At 32.1% G+C, this 21,056-nt stretch overlaps 1 protein-coding gene across 1 annotated transcript in view; it reads left to right on the top strand.

Moving 5' to 3' along the window:
* Cfap47 (cilia and flagella associated protein 47) overlaps window positions 1–21,056 on the top strand; it is a 290,704-nt gene that overhangs the window by 59,276 nt on the left and 210,372 nt on the right. Inside the window, exons 23-27 of the mRNA XM_045140870.1 lie at window positions 2,069–2,163; window positions 3,599–3,758; window positions 6,294–6,489; window positions 10,032–10,241; window positions 16,153–16,253. Coding sequence (XP_044996805.1) covers window positions 2,069–2,163; window positions 3,599–3,758; window positions 6,294–6,489; window positions 10,032–10,241; window positions 16,153–16,253 — 762 coding nt within the window. The remainder of the gene's footprint in view (window positions 1–2,068; window positions 2,164–3,598; window positions 3,759–6,293; window positions 6,490–10,031; window positions 10,242–16,152; window positions 16,254–21,056) is intronic.

Here is a 21,056-nt window from a genome sequence, read left to right on the forward strand (position 1 = left end):
ACAATCTATGGCTTCTGGATGTGCCATTATTCAAAAAAGTAGATTTTCGTGTCTTAGTCAGAATATCTTGAATTTTGATTGGCTCTCCCCCACCTTGTTTTTTACAAGCTCTTCCCCTGACCTAGCTTAGGCCTTCCCCTCCCTGTCATCTGTTCTTCTACTTACATATATACAATACCATCCCCTAAAGTCCTTCCATCTCCTCCCTCCCTTGTAGCATTTTTCTAGCTTGTGGGCCTCTTCTACTCATTTTTGGTTTCAGCTCACACAAGTCTATACATTTATAGCTAGGATCCCCATATGAAAGAAAACAAGGTTTTGTTATATTTTGAGTTAATAGCTCTGATATTAACTTGTAATTAGTGATGTTCTCAAATCAGTTAAGAACTGTGCATGGAAGCTTATACAAGAGACATCACTACATATTATGTATATAATATAAATTTATTTTACTCACTAAAAATTAGCAATGATATATGTTGTATTGAGGCTTTATGAATTTGATGGTGTTTTAATCTTAATATGTCTATTAAAATATTTATTGCTCTTGCTCCCTCTAAAAAAATATTAAGAGGGTCTGGATGATCTTGAACAATGTTACCTTAAAAATCAGGATCTAGCAATTGATTCATGACCTAAAGAGACACAGAACTGTTTAACAAAACAGAATGTTTTTTACAAAATACTTATTTCCAGATAATCACTAAAAATAAGAGCAACAGTAAGAAAATAGTAAATAGGGCTAGAGAGATGGCTTAGTGGTTAAGGAGCTTGCTTTCAAATCCAGAGGACCCAGGTTTTATTCCCCAGGACCCACGTAAGACAGATGAATAAGGTGGCACATGCCTCTAGAGTTTGTGTGCCATTTCTGAAAGCCCTGGCATAACCATTCTCTCTCTTTCAAAGAAATATATAAAAAACTATTAAAAAACAACAAAAAATATAGTAAATAATCATGTTCAATTTTTTTTCTGAATTAGGTAGATTATCTTTCAAGATTTCAAAATAAGTTTTTATATTATTTTATATTAATATCAATGTTTCACAAGATATTAATTGCTTTTAGGTCTTTTTATTTTTCAAAAACTTTCCATTAAAATTTCATCATAAAATTTATATTTTTCCATGATTTATAACATTGTTTTAAAAATTAGAATGTCATGGCTAGAGATGGCTTTGCAGGTAAGGCACTTGCTTACAAACCTAAGGATCAGATTTGACTCCCCAGTACCCATGTAAAGTCAGATGCACAAAGTGGTGCATGTGTCTGGAGTTCATTTGCAGTGGCTAGAGACCCTCTTCTATCTCTCTGTCTCTCTTCTCTCCATTTATCTGTGCTTACAAATAAGTAAGTTAAAAAATTAGAATATCTTCCTCATCTCAGGACCTTTCTGTTTTGAATATTTTGGCTATTTTAAAACAGCAAGAGGTTTTAATACTATCTTTTACTTATAGGTTTACTGCTTTTTTTTCAATGTTAATATAATTATGATATGAAATATTTTGTCATCTTGGTAACAATATATATATATTTTGTGTTTTGTTTTTCGAGGTAAGGTTTCACTCTAGCCCAGGCTGACCTGGAATTCACTATGGAGTCTCAGAGTGGCCTCGAACTCACGGCGATCCTCCTACCTCTGCCTCCCAAGTGCTGTGATTAAAGGTGTGCGCCACCATGCCCGGCTAGCAATATTTTTAATAAAAATCTCAATTCTTAAAATTTCATAGGATAATTATTAATTCACAGTTTTTATGCCATCTATAATATTACCCTGCTTTCCAATATTATTCCTTATTTCTGTTTATTTGTACATTGGCCAAACCTTAGTATGGAGATCATTTCAACTCCATTTATGCTTTATTATCTCAATATTGAGTAGCTTCCATACTTTTTATTACCTCAATTATTGCTTTATTACATATGTAATTAAAAATAAATTTCATTTTATGACTAAGAGTATAATATGTTTACAAATTTTATTTCCTTATTATTTCATGTTGGAAAATATTTTAAGAAGTACCCAGGACTTCCATTTATTAATAATTTATCATTATGTTACTTTTAAAGTGTTGCGAGCACCACTGGAATTATCCACCACAAAGTTTCATTTTAAAGTTCCATTACATGAGATGGATATTAATAACGAAGTCACAAAAATTCAGGTATATAGATATATATATATATATGTATAATTTACAATTTTTATCACAATGACCTTATGGGTTTTACCCGCTATGATGATTATTTGAAAGCATGAGTCATTTGACTCTTCTTTTTTTTAATTTTTGTTTTTTATTTATTTGTTTGAGAGCGACAGGCAGAGAGAGAAAGAGGCAGATAGATAGATAGAAATTGGACACACCAGGGCCTCCAGCCACTGCAAAGGAACTCCAGACGCATGCACCCCTTGTGCTTCTGGCTAATGTGGGTCCTGGGGAATCGAGCCTTGAACCGGAGTCCTTAGGCTTGACAGGCAAATGCTTAAACTCTAAGCCATCTTTCCAGCCATGGACTATTCTTTTAAGCGATTTTGCAACATGTATTCATAGTATTTGGATTAGTATTGCTAGCCTTTTAGAGAATAAATGAATAAGTAAATATATATACACACACATATATACATATATATATATATAATGTATGTTATAAATATTAACTTATTTATATTTTAGAGAAACAAGTTTTCAAGATGTAAACATATTTATAAGTTCTTATAAAATATATATATGAATAATCCATATATATGTATGCATATATATGTGTGTATATATATATATATATATAATTTATCTCTCCCTCTACATAAACAGAAGCTGTGAATATATTATCATAAAATATATTCCATTCATGTAAGAAAAGGTGACAAGAAGCAATTGTAATAGTGAAAAATTTAGGGTTATAATAATATAACTTTTTAAATACTATGCTATGTTTTTCTTACTGATATCTTTACCAGTACTAATTAGAAGTAGATTTGAAAGGAGAAAAGAAAGACATGACTCTTATTTGGCTGACAGTTTTTCTTGTTTTTTATTTGGCTTTGATTTTGAGGGTTTTTTTTCTATTTAAAAATATTTTTATTTATTTATGAGAGAGAGAGAGAGAGAGAATGGGCATACCAAGGCCTCTAGCCACTGCAAATTAACTCCAGGTGCATGTACCACCATGTGCATCTGGCTTATGTGGGTTCTGGTAAATTGAATCTGGGTCCTTAGGTTTCTCAGGCCAGCGACTTAATGGCTAAGCCTTCTATATATCCCTAGTTTTTAGTTTTTGAGTTGGGGTCTGAATGTGTCAATACAGGTTAGTATCGGAGATGAGAGGTTTGTGTTACTCTGTATCCTTGCTAATTAGCCAAGCCATATATTATATGGTGTGTGTGTTACCACAGTCTTTAATTTTGTTTACTTTTCATAGATAATATCCTGTTAAAACATATTCACATTTTTGCCTAATATCACTTTTAAAGCATTTTATCTATGCATATATTTTATTATTTGAATATATTTATAGGTACATTAATTTGATATGTTACAACTAATTCTACATTGCATTTATTATTTTAAAAAAATTATTCTCCTGTGTATGTATGGACAGGACCTTGTCTTACATAATATTACAAAAAAAAATGTATGGTGGTCTTTGGATATTACTAAAATTGACGACCTTTTCAAAAGTGGTATATTTAGATTTACTGCACTGATTGGATGTATAAAACCAGGTGAAAAATATACTATTTCAATACACTTCTGCCCAAGTAAGTACTTTTAACCTACTTTGAGTTTTATAATTTCAAATTTATTCACATATTACATCATTGTATCATATACAGCAATTTAAGATTATCATCTATATTTGAATAATTATTAATGATATTACTTTGTTGCATTTTTGTATTAAAAATCTTGTCAACAACTTAGTCAACATAATTATTTGATATGTTTATATATGTTATGATTATTACTAAAATGAAATTAATGTGCTGTGTATTCAATACCTAGAGTTTGTTATTTTTATAAATGAAACTTTGTACAATTTGTTCAGTGTCTTCACATTTCCTCTACCTATAATGATGGAACAAAAATGAATTTCTTTCCATTTCTGAGTATGAAGTTGTTAGATCCCATGTAAGTGAGATCATATAGTATTTGTCATTTTGTGGTTGCCTAATTTCACATAGAGCAATGTCCACTTTATTAAAATATCCTAGCTCCATAGGGAAGATTTCCTTTTTTCTTTATCTGTGTGATGATCCTTTTCATGTGCATTCACCACAGTTTCATTACAAATTCATTAATTGTGATGGACACTTAATTTTTCTATAATTTGGCTATTGTGCATAATGCTGCATTGAACATAGTAATACAGATATCTTTCATTTCCTTTGGACATACACCCACAATTGTGATTATTTGACCTTATAGTCATTTTATCAGGAAATTCAATATTTTTTTCTTTTATATTTGTACAAATATCCATTTGTACATAATGGGAATCCTTATTATCAGCATTCTCACTAGCAGTTATTATCTTTTGAATCTTTGGTAAATGTTATCCCAACCAATATGAGATGTTATCACATTTTGGTTTTGATTTTTTGAATTATTTTGACAAAAGTGGTATTTGAGAACATTTCTTAAAAAAATCTCTAGTGGTCATTTAAATGTGATATTTGAAGCTTTCTTTTAAGGTACTTGGTTTTAAAAAAAAATTACTTGGCTGTTTGCTACTGAGTTTGTCTCTTACTTGTATATTTTGAATTCCAACTCCCTTTTAGATAGGTTTGCAAATATTTTCTCTTAATTGGTAGACTGCTTAATTTTCTCAATCATTTCCTTTGGTGTATATAAGCTACTTTGTTTGATGTAGTACTGATTTTTCCACCCTAAACCTAATGTTTATAATTTTGATGGTATAATATACAAAATCAAACATTTTTAAAGTCATTTTCCAAGAATTTTTCTCTGACATTTTATTCTAGGAATTATTTGAACTGACTTTAGTTACAGATAGACCTCATTAATCTACTAAAATATACTTCTTGTATATAGTATAAGGGAAGGGCCATATTTCAGTCTTTGTGTTTAGATATCTACTTCTTTCCATACCATTTATTGAGACTTTCTTTTCCCACTGTATACATGATGTGCCCTTTTCAAACATTATTTGACAAGTTTGTACGTGGATTTATTTCTGGGTATTCAGTTTCCTTTGTATATTATATTATATCATATCATATCATATCATATCATATCATATCATATCATATCATATCATATTATATTATATTAATTATAACAGGCTATACACTTTTATCCCATTGCCCCACCTCCCATTACACTGTGGCCCCACCTAAGTGGGGTTATGGTATTCATTGTAGGGTCATGAAGGTTACAGTCTGCCACTATGGGGTAGCAGGGAACAGAGACTCGGGGTATTCCTACCTAATCTGTGGATCTTACAATCTTTCTGCCCCTTCTTCCATAATGGTCCCTAATACATGGAAGGCCTATTGGCAGCTTGATTTAGTGTTGAGTTTTCTGTATCCTCTGCAAATCTGCTTTGATAGGTTTTTTTTTTTGTTGTTGTTTTTGTTTTTGTTTTTGTTTTTCAAGGTAGGGTCTCACTCTGGTCCAGGCTGACCTGGAATTAACTCTGTTATCTCAGGGTGGCCTTGAACTCATGGCGATCCTCCTACCTACCTCGGCCTCCCAAGTGCTGGCACTAAAGGTGTGCGCCACCACGCCCGGCTATGCTTTGATAGGTTTTGATTGATCACTGTGTCTGTCAACAGCATCCTGGAGCTGGTTGTCAGATTAGTAGTAAGAGGAGTAGTCATGTCACCATTTCCTCTGCAATTTTTCCCAGGCCCTTGCAGATGTGGTAGAGGTAGCATGGTGGGCAGTCAGCTACCTTCTTGTTTTATTAATAGTTCTTGGCTCCCCTCTGCTTTCTCTGCCATCTCTAAAATAAAACAGATTCTCCAACCAAGAGTAAGTGCAGTTTTGGTTACAAGGGGTATGCAAAGTTATTTGAGAGATTTTTGGTGTGCAAACCCACTCCTGTTTTAATGTTTCCCCAAGGTACATTTATTTCTTCTAAATAGGTGAAATGTCTAGTAAATATGCCCAAATGCACTTGCAGACACTTTTCTATCAATATTACCTCTTTTGTCTTCTATATTTCTATACTGGGTCAAGAATCTGTGATATCGCAATACATTTTAATATTTAGTTTAGTAATGTTTAGATGATTTGTATGTGAAATAATCTGAAACACTTTTTTTTAATAGGTAAGCCTACAACATACACAGCTGATGTTCCCATACGTTTAAATGATAACCTATTTGACTTTAGAACATTAAATTTAATTGGAGAGATACAATCACCAATGGTACATTTTGATCCACCATTTATATGTTTCACTCCTGTTCCTTTGAATACAACTACTGGAGTGGATTTCAAAATTTTACCACAAAACTATTTCAGGTAAACACATAAAATGAATTTACTATATCATCTTCATGTGTTACTTTGTTTCTGCCTGTGTTATATGTAAATTATATGCCACACCTCCTGACTTGTTTCTATAATGGGCAATAAAACTATTAAAGCGTATCACTATACATTTAATTTTAAAATATAATAAGCCATCGTAGTTGCATCATAACTATTGTATTTTCTTGTAAAAATTCTGTTTTTTTTGGGGGGGGATAACAGGTTTAATATTTCAGTGCATAAGTTTTCTACTGACATGTGATAAATTATGACAATATGTCTTAAAACAGATATTTGTCATCTCAAATAATATAATTTTATTATCTTGCAGTTTCTGTGGATTAATACTCCTTGTTTGCTTAGTGATATCTTTGTTCAATGTTACAGCAGATAGAAATCAAGTTATTAGCTGTAACTTCAATCTGTTGTATGAAAGAATCCTCTTCCAACCTTTTATGCTGTTAGCCGAGTTAATTTCCTTCTGATGTTAGGTTTCAGGCATCAATTTTTGATTGAGAACACTCTCACTCTCACTCTCAAAGGACATTCTCAAATCCTGTCATCACAATGGGCTATGTAACTTTCCAAGGACCCTCCCAAAATATCAGGTATATATAAAACTCATATGTTACTTCCAACTCTTCTTTCTATACCAGTCTTATCTGATTAAATCAGACCTGCCAGGGTAGAAATGGCTTAGTGTTTAAGGTGCTTTCCTGCAAAGCCAAAGGGCCCAGGTGTAATTTTCCAGGACCCACATAAGCCATATGCACAAAATGGTACATGCATCTGGAGTTTGCTTGCAGTGTCAAGAGGCCCTGGTGTGCCCATTCTCTCTCTCTCTCTCTCTCTCTCTCTCTGCCTATTTCTATCTCTCAAATAAATAAATACAAATAAAATATTAAATAAGTCACAAGTGCCCATGATAGTCATCCTGTCTTTTTTTTCAAATTTAGTTATTTGGAATCTTATTTATATTTGGAATGTCCATGGTCTCACCAACATTTACAAGGGGAAATTACACAATATTTGTATGTCGAGAAGAATGACTCTCAAGAGTCATCTTAGAATTCTATCATATCAGACACTGCAGGAAAATCCAATCTGCTTCTATTTCTTAGACAAATTAAAGCCTAATTCCAATATGAAAGACACGAAAATTTAGAATCAGTACAGAGTCAACATGAAATTTATACCTTTAAGCAATTGAGACATACAAATTATATGACACAGAAAAGAAATACGTTTATTTTACATCTCAAAGTTTGCATTACAAAAATTAATAAATATGAAATTTAAAACTAATATATTTAAATGCAAATGCAAATGCTTTTAAAAATTTTAAAATAATGGGTGGCATAAAAATTTTAGAGAATGCTTAATTGCTTATGTAGCATAGAAACAAAACCTCACTTAAAGTTCAAATAACATATCAGAAGTATTGATGATTTAGAAAGCAAAATATTTAAACACCATCATTAACAAGATTTAATATATTTAATATATTAACATGTAAAATTATTGTACCTTACAGTTAGAAAATACGTATTTTTATCAGCTAGAAATACATAATAATTGGGACTATATACTCTTCTACTTATTATTCCTACCTCAAAGTATTTTAGAGATTATACCATATAGACTCCTCACTGATAATAAGTACACTAAAATTTTATATAATTTATATATATTTTTATATATTTTATATTTATATTTATTTTTATATTTATTTTTTATATTAAGAAATTTAAGAAAATAAGAATTTGATCCTTATAGCAGTTACATTATCATTGCTGGAACAAAACATCTGACAAAAAACAGCATATGGAAGGAAAGGGTTTATTTCAGCTTACAATTTTGAGGGGAAGTTTCATGGTGGTTGGGAACACATGGTAGAATAGACAACAGGGCATCACATCTTGTCACATCAGCTGGGAGGACCCAGTTAGGGTAAGCTGTCTCACACTGGAAACTGGGCTAAATTATAAAATACAGAACCCACCCTCCAGCAACAAAACTCCTTTAGCAAGGCTTCACATCCCAAAGGATCAACAACTTTCCCAATTGCCACCATTGAGAACTAAGTATTCAAAACATGAGTCACTCAAACACCAAAATAATTTTCATATATTCACAATAAAAACAAACGTCATCTCAAGACTACTCATGAGAAAACTTTCAAAAAAGCAAGAATAAATATAATAAATAGTCTTTGAATTGTTAAATTGTTTCCCATTACAAACTAGTCACATCATTATTATTTATGAAACATAGGTGAATTTCCTTTACATAAAGTCATGAGGTCAGACTCAGTAGAATATGGGCTTGGGACAGAGGATATACATATAACCTGATGGGAATATGGCCAACATGTGATAAGTTCATACAGTAAAGTTTATAACTTAATAACAAATGTCAAGAAGTTTATTATCACTGACTCTCTGAAAGTTGACTGGATATCTTAATATTAGTAGGTAGGCAAGATAAATGTATAAAAATTTCAAAATTAAAATAAATACTATTAGTTATGAGAGAGTTGCTGCTACTGTTTGTTTTGGGCAAAGCATGGTGATATGATTAGGTGAAAAGAAATCATAATGTTGCTGAGTTTCCTTGAAAAAAGTATGTAATAAATCAACCATAATGATTAATTATTTATTCAGTGACACAGCCAAATAAATAACTTTTCCATATTTTATTCAGCATATTGTAGAAATACAATTGATACAGGTTGAGATTATTCCTGATTTTATGAATTAGCTGAATGATCTTAAAATGTTAAAAATGCCGGGTGTGGTGGCGCATGCCTTTAATCCCAGCACTCGGGAGGCAGAGGTAGGAGGATTGCCATGAGTTCAAGGCCACCCTGAGATGACAGAGTTAATTCCAGGTCAGCCGGGACCAGAGTGAGACCCTACCTTGAAAAACCAAAAAAAAAAAAAAGTTAAAAATAACAGAGGAATAAGATGCATGTTTAAGTATACTTGTTTTCTATAGGTTTGTACATATATAATAAGATAAATGTTTCAACATTAACTGATAACCAAAAATTCTGGGTAAAAATTCATTTTAAAGTAATGCTAAACAATACTCTTAAAAATCACATTTTGGATTGGCTACATACATTTTAGAGATGAGATTTGAACATACTAAGTAGGTTTCAAAATTGTAATGATTAAAACTTATTAACATCATGTGCTTAGTATTTTTCATTCTGCATATATAATCTATCAATATTATTTTTGTATACATACTAAATTTTGAGGTACAAAATTGATAATTTTAGTAAATTGTTATAACATTTATAAAGAATAATATTTATATAATGGTTGTTATTACAGTGTTTTGTATTTAATCAGATGTTTCATCTCTGTTCATACTTATAGAACAAATATATGATGAAAATATGTTTATAGATTGAGACTTTTATTGTAAATAATTATTTTAATTTTAAATTATTAAAACTATACATTTAATATAAATTACTTTTTGTTATTCTGGGTAAGAAAAACCTTTTTTTTCACTTTAAACAGTAATTCAACTCTTCATTTCAAAATTCCCACGGCAAAACTACTTGATAATGATGAAATTCAACCACTTTCTGTGACATTTCCAAAAGGCAGAGTAATCACAGGCTCTAATACTGGAATTAATAATGAAATTGCATGTCACCTCACTTTCAATTCATCAAAACCTGTTTCACTTTTTGTCAATCTTCTCTTCTGTGATGACAAAAATAATGGGTAAGATATTTAAATGCAAATTACTTTGCAATTGATATTGGAGAATGGCAGCTTCACATTCTGTATTATTGTAAATTAATAAGAGATACATAATAATGACTATGGACATAAAACATTTTTTAAAGTTTCAAATATAGATTTGTTCTGATGGAAAAGACCAGAATAGTGGATTGTAAGAATTTAACCTTTACTCTGTCATGACTTTTCTAACTTTATTTCTGAGCCTCTCACATTCATATTGTGAATGTGGGTAACTATTTTACAAACATAAACTATGAAGATACAAGCAACCTCTTATTTTTATTATATTTTCTGTTCTCTGGCTTAATGGATTGTGGTAAGACAGAGCCTGGCAATGAAACTGCACATGATATAGGATAGTTAGTCATAGATAATATATTTGGGAGCAGATATATCATATGTTATATAAATATTTTCTGAAGAATAATGAAAAATATAATAAGTTTTTCTTCCACTTTTCCTTCTTACTTCTTCTTCTTCTTCTTCTTTTTTTTTTTTTTTCAAGGTAGGGTTTCACTTTAGCTCAGGCTGACCTGGAACTCACTATGTAATTTCAGGGTGGCCTCGAACTCACTGCGATCCTCCTACCTCTGCCTCCCAAGTGCTGGGATTAAAGGCGTGTCCCACCACGCCTGGCTTCTCCTGCTTACTTCTTGCCCTTCCCATTTTCTTTCTCTTTCACATACCAACACTAATGAACATTCATTATTTGTACTTGTAGTAGTGATAGTAACTGTAGTCCATTCAGCAATGTATATACTATATCCTGATTTTTATTGAAATATTAATTTATTAATGAGGCATCAAATCAGATTTCTCCATTGTTATAAATCAATTTAATGTTTAGTTTTTGGATACAGTAAAAATATGTCACAACTTCAGTGACCAAACAGCATGTGGAATTTTAAAATTATTTTATTTTATTTTTAATTTTATTTATGTATTTGAGAGAGAGAGAAAGGGCACAACAGGACCTCCAGTCTCTGCAAACAAACTCCAGATGCATGCACCACCTTGTGCCTCTGGCTTAAATGATTTCTGGGGAATCAAACTTGGGTGTTTTGGCTTGGCGGGCAAGTGCCTTAACTGCTATGCCATCTCTCCAGCCCAAGGTTATTACTATTATTATTTTTTAAAGTAGGAGCTGACTAAGGCCTTCATGACCCCACCGTGATTATAGGGCCCGGAGGGTGACAGGAGTTGGGGTAAGGGGATAATAGTATATAACCAGTTACACACACACACACACACATACACACACACACATCAAAAAATAAGGTTAACATATGGATACATTTTAACTATCATAAAATTATGCTTTGAAATTAATACATTTGGCAAAGACAGCATTGAAATTCAGTAATAAAACAATAGATATATAAGTTAAAAATATTGTTTATTGATGCCCTTTTTCTTCCCTTAGGGCATTTTGGAAGTTAATAGTTGCTGGGGAAAAGGGAGAAATTTTTCTTCAGTGTCTAGCAGCTAGTAAGTTGCATGTACTCTAGTAAATTCCCCCATGCTCATGAAAGCAGCCCTAATTAAATTCAGACACACTCACATAACACCCCACATGACATTAAATAAGAAGAGGGACTAGCTTGAAAGAAGGGGTTCAGTAGGTGGAGAAGAGAGACAAAAGAAGATAATGAGAGGTGATTACCAAAGAATTCTATTACATACATGTATAAAGATTATTAATATTTAATTTCTTCATATTTCAAACCCATAGACTTTATGTATTAGAAATGTGAAATGCTATCACTTATTACCTTCAAGGATACAAATATATGCAACTTTATTCACATATATGCATTTGTATATACATATATATATTATGTATATACTTATTATTTTTAGGATAATGTAGTATGTGTATTAATTACTTAATTTTTCCTCATATATTATATAACAGAATGGGGGAGTAGTCTGTATTTGTGAGACAGCTTTGTCCTCTTTAACAAATAAATCCAAACATTGTAACTTCATTGCTGATTAAGAAAACATACTTGCTATAGAGATATTCCTTTGCTTTACAACACTCTTAATAAAATTTACTCTTATTAATGTATATTGGGACACAAATATTATTTTTCAATTTTTTGGACACAAAAATTTATATTCACTTGTCCAATGTCTAAATAACATAAACATACTAGATAGAGTAAGCCCCAGATGTTTAAGTAAATATGTTAATGAACTTTTGTGAACAAGATTACATGTAAAATATTTTGCTAGAAGTTATTGAATTTAAAAGTATTGTATGTTTAGATAATCCACTTAAGAAAGTTCAATTAAGGAAATATTTTTGCAATAAATTCCCATGAAGCAAATGTTATCATTTTTTAAAAATTATCTAAACATTTTAGAATAGATACTGGATGAGCATTATATGGATATTGCACAAAGTTGTTTTACTGGCAATTTTGAGGTTAGTAGATTTTACAATCAGATGTATTTCTAAAGGACTGACCCAACATCTTTTTTTCTAATCCAATGCTATTAATAGAATATATATATATATATGGATAGCTATATATATGAATAGTACATATATATATATATATATATATATATATATATATATATATATATATATATATATTCTGTATATATTCTGAAGTAGTTTTAGTATTAAATGTCTCTTTTATCCCTTCATAAGTAGTGCCAATTTTTACATTATTTTATTGTAGCTTGCCTATAGTACAAAAGTTTGTACAGACAACCACCCTAAGAACTAAATTGATATGTTTTCAAATAATAGAATAGTTATCTATTTCCTCTTAAAAAATTGTATTAGACTAGCATAAGAATTTTTTATCTTCACTAATAATGGAGAAATTATAAGCGATATGTATACAGAGTATAAATTCTTTATAAGTTAATAATAATAAAATGCATAGTGATAATTTTCACACCTTATATTATGATTTACATGTGGTTCATTCCATTCAATATCTAAATGTGAAATGTTGATGAGGTAAGGGATATTCAAACAGTTTCAAAACTTCATCCACATATTTATTATTAATTTACCAAACAAAAATTCTATATTTATAAAGACAGAAATTAGATTAGTAGCTTCCAGTATCTTGAATGAAAGGCAAATGGGAGTGGCTTTTGTTTTAAGGGTGCTCTAAATATTCTAATATTTGATAGTAGTGATAAAAGTATTGTTCTCACTGCTAGCCTGAAAACAAGCTCCAGGGAATTGGTGACAGAAACTGTGGTTATTCAAAACTCATAAAAGCAGAAATCCAGAGGCTACAGAGAACTCAGCACTAAATCAGACTTCTAACATGCCTGCTGCTGCAGTCAGATTCACATTGCTGGCAGAAATCACCCAACAAAGATTAGCTTTTGGAAAAAAAAAAAAGATTTATTTTGGCTTACAGATTTGAGGAGAAGCTCCATAATGTCAGCAAAAATGATGGCATAAGCAGGTGGACAATAGCAGGAGAGTGTGCCCAACATTGGCAAGGGGAAATTAGCTATAATACCCATAAGCCCGCCCCCAACAATACACTCCCTCCAGGAGGCTTTAATTTCCAAATCTCCATCATCTGAACACCAAAGTTTTTGGGGGACACCTGAATCAAACCACAACACCTGCCAAGGGTCAGGGAACATTGCAGAAGAAGGAACAGAGAGATTATAAGAGCTACTGGGTGGGTAGATTTAGCCTTAGGCATAGGCCCCCTTCCCAGAGACTGAGCCCTTCAAGACCCCATGTGGTGTTCAGTGGAATGGATTCTGGGGAGATGGAAATATGAATGTAAACACTTAAAAATAATATTTAATTAAAAACTAAAAAAAAATATAAGCAGTGGTGATGGTTGTAGAATCCTGTGAATATAAATTCCACTTAATTACACACCTCACAAAGGTAGATTTTTATGGTATGTAAATTTCATATTTAAATGCTGCTGTGTAGAAAATGAAGACATGTGATGTATAACATGATAACAAAAATGCCCAAACTCAGTATTAGTGAAAATGGGGGTATTTTATGACAAAACCTGCAAGCCAATTTTCCTCAGTTTCAGCAACATCCAAATCAAATCAAAACCCTTGTTTATTGCCATCTTTATCCTCATATTTTACCAGTGAATGATTCTAAGTCACTGCCTGAAGATTGCCATTTAAATTCCAGAATACCATTGAAACCCATTTTGACAGATTGGCTTTTCATGTCACTGTTTCTATATTACTGAACATTTTTAAGATAAATAATCTGCCACTAGTGGGACCTGATGTCATGACATAGAATCTATAAATATTAATCATGTTTTCTTATGTTGTTCTGTTGTCTCAGGAATGTTTATTGAAATAGGCAGTACTAGTTATAACAAATGCAAGTTTATTTTATATTTTCATGTATATGATAATATCAAAGAAGAAAGTACCATTGTACCCATGCTGCATACATTGTCCAATTCTATATTATATGCTATCTGAAAGAATGTGATTAACTCTGCCAATGTTGGTTATTACTTTTTATACCTTTTAAATGTCAATTACTCTATTTTAAATAGCAACTAGGAAAAAATGTTATGACATTAGACAAACTGGTATTACATGAGATAAATATATATTTATGCCTAGTCTGGCTTTGGAATAAAATTTGTTTTCAAACATTTTCTTTATTATTTACCATTTTCCAAATATTTCCGATTATAAGTTGTCTTTTGTGTGTTCATTCAAGTAGTAAACTGTGCTAGCATTGACCACAAACTACTTCTAACTAAAGAGTTAGCAATTCTTGGTGTCTTAAGGAAATGTTTTCATAAACAATAAGAGGCTAGAAAAATCAGAATGGGAATCCAGGTGTGCTGGTGCATGACTTTAATTCCAGCATTTGGGAGGCATTTGGTAGGATCTCCATGAGTTCAAGGCCATTTGAGACTACATAGGAATTCCAGGTCAGTGTGGTCTATAGTGAGACCCTACCTTGAAAAGACAACAACAAAAATAGCAGAGTAAAGTATCCATCACATCATATAAATGTAATATTTAAAGTTAGAGGTGGAGCTTCAGACTAATGCTGTGGTGTTCTGTGAAACTGACCTGACACCATACAATTTATGCTGTTTTTACTGTGGTTATTGTTTCTGTTCTTGAGGCAAGAGATCTGGGATTTAGAGCTCTGATACCACAAGGGTGAGGAAACAGGCCTTCTTCTATATTTGAATTCACAAGTTCTCTTGGTTTTGACCAGATCCAGGAAGCTATCCATCCACACTCTCAGAGCACACCACCAAAACATGATAGCGCAAGGCATGAGAGTGTAGGGGTAGAATATTCACAGTATTTGTTACAATATTGTTGTCCTTTCCTTTTTTTCCTTCTGTAATTAGAATCGTTGTTAAAGCAAAGCCTAAGGATTTTACTTCCATGATGGCAGTGATGAATATCTTTTTGCTTATAGTATATCATGTAACCTAAAAATTATTAGTGTGAATAATGGTTTATTGAGTCCATTTAAAACTTTAAAATTTCCTGAAATTTTGGGAATTATTTATTGGTATATATTTATGTACATAGTTTAGATTGTATAAAGACAACATCTTTCAAGTACATTATATATTTTGACAATGTTCACTCTCCATACCCTGCCCTTTCCTCATCTCTTTTCTCTCTCCCACTTGTCACATTCTTCCCCCAGTCTTCCTTCTGCTTTTATGTATATATATATATATATATATATATATATATATATATATATATATATATATATATATATATATATTTACTGTGATTATCAAAAATTAGAAAGAAAAATATGACTAATTTGTATTTTAATGATTGAGGGTTTTGGAATTTAGAAGTATTTCATTCAACTTATTACATGTGAATTGCTTATTTTATTGTTTATTGTTTTCACTTTTAGGTTTTCACTTCCGGTTACTGCTACAGCAGAAAATTGCCTTCTTACAATTTATCTATACATAGCAGCCCATCTTGACAGACAGACAATTATTTTAAACAGTGGTAAGTTGCTAATTCTCACTATATAGGTTCTTGAAAAATAAATCCAATCCCCAAAGGCATACCAAATTATAAATTAATTTCAGAAGATGTAGCTCACTGATTGAGTACTTACCTAATGTATGCAAGGTCTTGGATTTGGTCTTTAGCAATGGGAAAAAAATAAATACCATTAATAGATATTTATTAAATATATATCATTGCCAGGGACTATATTTGTTATTGATAGTATAATAGGGCAGTATTTTTAATTCAAAAATTGTCAGTGAGGCAGAAGATGCATAAATAAATTATTGGAATTTTATATATGATCCAACTGGACAAATGGGTCCATAAAATGTTATTTCTGATGTTGGAGGTTTGTAGTGACTTTATAGAAATGAATATATTAGTGTAGCCCTTGGCCAATGGTAATTTTAAATAGACTGCTGTGGGAAGACAGCAAGTAACAAAATCATAGATGTGTGATAGGAGACAAACAAGGAGAAGGAAATGTAGAACCATGCCATTGGCCTTCTATTCTGTAATACTCAGAATGTTTTGTGGTTTTGAGTATCAGTAACTTACAAGGGAAGTAGTTTTGGAATATATGATGACTTATAATGAGACAGAGGGTCCCAGCTGGGACTCATATGTGGGAAACTGTGATTGAAGCAAGGATACATAATTACACTTAGTTGAAATTAATTTATGGAAATCTAGTTAATGATGTCCTAAAGTATTACTGAAAAATGTAATCAGTATATGTTATGTGATCTCAGCACAAAACCCATAAATATGTGAAGTAACACATTTGTTAAGTAGATTTAATCATTATACAACATATGTAAACTTCCATACAATATGTTCTTTGCAATAAAGTTATACACTGCTGTCATTTAAAATCAAAACTTAATATTTAAATTAAAATATTATAAACAAAAACAATAAAAAAGGAATTAGTAAACAGAGGACAATGATTAATGCCCCAGATTAGAGAAAAGATGCCATGTGGGAGAAAAGTCACACTAAGTAGATTACCTAGAGGTCTTTTCTGTTTTAACCTTTTTTCATTCACTTGCTTCCTCAAATATTTATTGCTCTTATGAAATATTTGGTCCTGTTCTGTCTCATTCTCAGAGAATATAATCTTTCTAATTTTTCACGACACACAGTAACATTGATGTTTCAAACACTAAGGATATATTGGGACACATAACTTCTACTTTTATGCTAGTCACAGGAAGCCAGTACTCTCTATCAAAATAGCATTATCCAGGGTCCCCACTATATTAAATGATTCTTGCCAAATAATTTCTGCCTCTATCCTAGATACTGTATTCAAATTTCCAGGAGGATTTCTGGAAAGAGAAAACATCATGTTTTCTCAGGGAAAATTACAAAGTGTAGATGTACAAGGGCAGATTCAGGCCACTCATTTCTTATTTATTTTCCTTCAAGTAAATCACTTAATTTTCCAGAAGTGGGGAGAAAAATAATATAAAAAATACAGCAATAAAGTACCTCTGATACAGCTAGTAAAAATATTTTTGGAGTGAGCAAAAATCAAGACGTCACTGCTGATCACAGCTAAGACTATTATTCCCCCTGTCCATTTCCATCTTTAAGCTCTCTCTAGGTTTCCATTTATCATATTTCTCTGGGTCTCTTTTAATGATTCTGTCTGATCCTTTGAAGCATATTTCAGTACATCCTCTATCTTTACTTTTTAATACTATGTGTTCATTGAACATCTGACCCTTAGTTCATTTTCCCTTCCATGATTTGCAATTCATGGACTATATCTTTAACCCAAACTCAGTCAGAAAATTAGAATTCAATTACTTTATAGATAATTTTAATTGGATTGTCACAGCCTCTCCAAAACTGCATAACCCTAACTGAACTCCCCTTTTTGAAATTTTCTCATTGCTCTGTATATTCCAACTCTATAGATGTATATAAAATCCAACAGGAACCCAATCCAGAAACCTAAGGATAATAATTGATGATGTTTTCTTTCTCACACTGTGCTTTTATTATGTCAATTTTTTATCATTTTCCTTAAAATGGGTTTCAGATCACTTTAGTTCTTTACTACCACTATACAAAGTCAATGCAATTTCTGTAATCACTGCAGGATACTGAAGCACGCTTCTACTTTCTCCATTGCCTCCCCAATTCAAAAGTTATCTTTTGTATTCTGTTCACAGTGATATTTTCAAATTGAAAATTGCATCTTATAATTTCCATGTTTTCAAACTTCCCATGGACTGAGAATGGTGGTGGGTGCCTATACTCTCAGCATTAGGGTGATTGAGACAGGAGGACTGAAAATTCAAGGTCTTCCTGGACTATACAGCAAAATCCTGTCTTAAAATAAAATATCTTCATGGAATTTTATTGCTATCAGGATGAAGCCTACAATAGCTCAAGCACTACAGTCAGTGGCTTAAGACACAATAAGCTTCTGCAAGGTCTTATAACATCTATAATGTTTGTGATGATCTTTCCTGTGAATGGAACATTAGGCTTATCAGACATTATGAATCAAAACACCAAAACAAATCCCTACCCCTGCATATAAGGGATATTTATTTCTCTGTGATACTCATAGCTTTTAACATACCTAAGTAATCCCTGACTATGTAATAATGTCTTATAGGTCTATGAGAGTAGGAATCATTTCCCTTTTAATCATCTTTATGTGTGCAATGTCTCACACAGTATGTGGTTCACAAAATATATTTATTGTATATTATGCAATGGAGCACTTGAAATCAGAAACACCAGGAAGTCATCTCTTTGCTATATGTTTTTTTTTTAAATAGATGGCATATTATATTCTAAATATTACAAAATGTGTTTTTTTACAAGTCAAAATCTATTTAACTATTTTTCTCTTATCAAAACTCAGTAACTCAAAAAACACTTTAAAAAAAATCAAGCATTTTAACACAATACAATCCAAAGACATATTAATTTGATAATTCTGGTGAATACTAAGGCAATATTAAAAATGTTCTATTATTAAGCCATTTTTTTATACAAGTAGAAAACTTTGTAATATTCTGGAAAAACACTAACTCATAACATGATAGTCTTGAATCTGATTAGAGGTATCTCAAGCAGCAATTACTATGTATTATTGTGGCATGCATGGTACAAAGCACACATGTTGTGTGTTCACCACTAAGACTACATAGAAGCTGTGTGATGAATCATGTAGAAATGCTGTTATAAACACTTTGGACTTGGTACATGTTGATTTTCAACCAGTTTTTTTTTTTTTTTTTACTTGTTCAATTACCTTTACTGTTGGGAATCTTTCATAATTCTGAAACAATGAGAACACATATACATTGAATAATACTAAGTAATTATGAACACTCTGGATCTAATCTGAGAATATGTAGTGGTTTTACTTTTTAAATTTTTTTTGTTTATTTTATTTATTTATTTGAGAGTGACAGACAGAGAGAGAAAGAGGCAGATGGAGAGAGAGAGAATGAGTGTGCCAGGGCCTCCAGCCACTGCAAACAAACTCCAGACGCGTGCGTCCCCTTGCGTATCTGGCTAACATGGGTCATGGCAAATTGAGCCTCGAACCTGCGTCCTTAGGCTTCACAGGCAAGCACTTAATCACTAAGCCATCTCTCCATCCCTAAAGTCTGTACTTTCAAGAGTACATAATGTAGTATATTTGAGGCTGTGGAAATTTGAGATGTGGTTGTCTTTTTTCCTTTTACTTCTGAAAAAATGTTTTGTGGAATAATCCAGTTGGCAAGATGGACAGAAGAGAGGAAGGGAAGAATGGTGGGAGGTGGGAAAGAGTGGGGAGGAGGAAGAAAAAGAGGATTGTTCTAAAAGAAAGAAAGAACTTAAGCATTAATATCTTATCTATATTTTTATATTGCCATGAAAGTAATCCTCACAACAAACTATGGGCTCAGAAACTGTTTTCCTTTTATATATTTTATTTTAATTTCTATTATGTAGATTATAAGAGGTTATATACTATTAACCCCTTGCACCAATTCCTATTACCCGGGAGGCCCTCCTCAGTCAGTCCCTATGAGGTAGCAGGGGACAGAGGTTGATGGTGACAGACACAGAAAAATCAAAACATATGAAAGCAGAAATCCAGAGACTAAAAATAACACTAAACCTCTTCTTTCCTTTTTTTTTTCTTTTTCTTTCTTTTCAGTTTTATTTAATTAATTAGCTTTCTATTCTGCAAGTACAGGCAGTTTGGTACCATTATTAGGCTCATCCGTGACCTACCTCCTCCCCTTGGCCCCTCCTTGTTGAGGTATATGGGTCGTGCATTGTGGAGTTAGCCCATAGTTATGGATGGGTAAGATAAATGTCTCTGTATATCATTACCCAACATGTGGCTCTGACATTCTTTCTGCCCCCTCTTCCACAAAATTTCCCTGAGCCATGTTGGGTTCATTTTTGGTCGGCTTCAGTGATGAGATGTTGGGGGCTTCTGGGGCTCTGGCTTTCTCATTTGGTAGGAGTTGATTTTTCTCTGTGTTGATCTCCTTCACCCTTGTGCTGTTATCTGGTTCATCAGGAAAACAGCACCCTTGCTTGTTTCCAAACCAATTGTTATTTTCAGCCAGGGCCCTTTTGAGGTCTGATGGGGTGGCTCTCTCCTTAGGTCCTACATCTATCTGAAAAAGAGAAACAGATTCTCCAACGGAGAGTAAGTTAGCACCAGGACAAATGAGATAACCCTTACTTTTTTTATATAGAGATTTTAATAGGTATAGGCCCTCTTGTAGCCCATGATTGATGGTAGCTTGATAGTGGAGAGTGGGC

Source organism: Jaculus jaculus, chromosome X, assembly GCF_020740685.1.
Source record: "Jaculus jaculus isolate mJacJac1 chromosome X, mJacJac1.mat.Y.cur, whole genome shotgun sequence".
NCBI lineage: Eukaryota > Metazoa > Chordata > Mammalia > Rodentia > Dipodidae > Jaculus > Jaculus jaculus.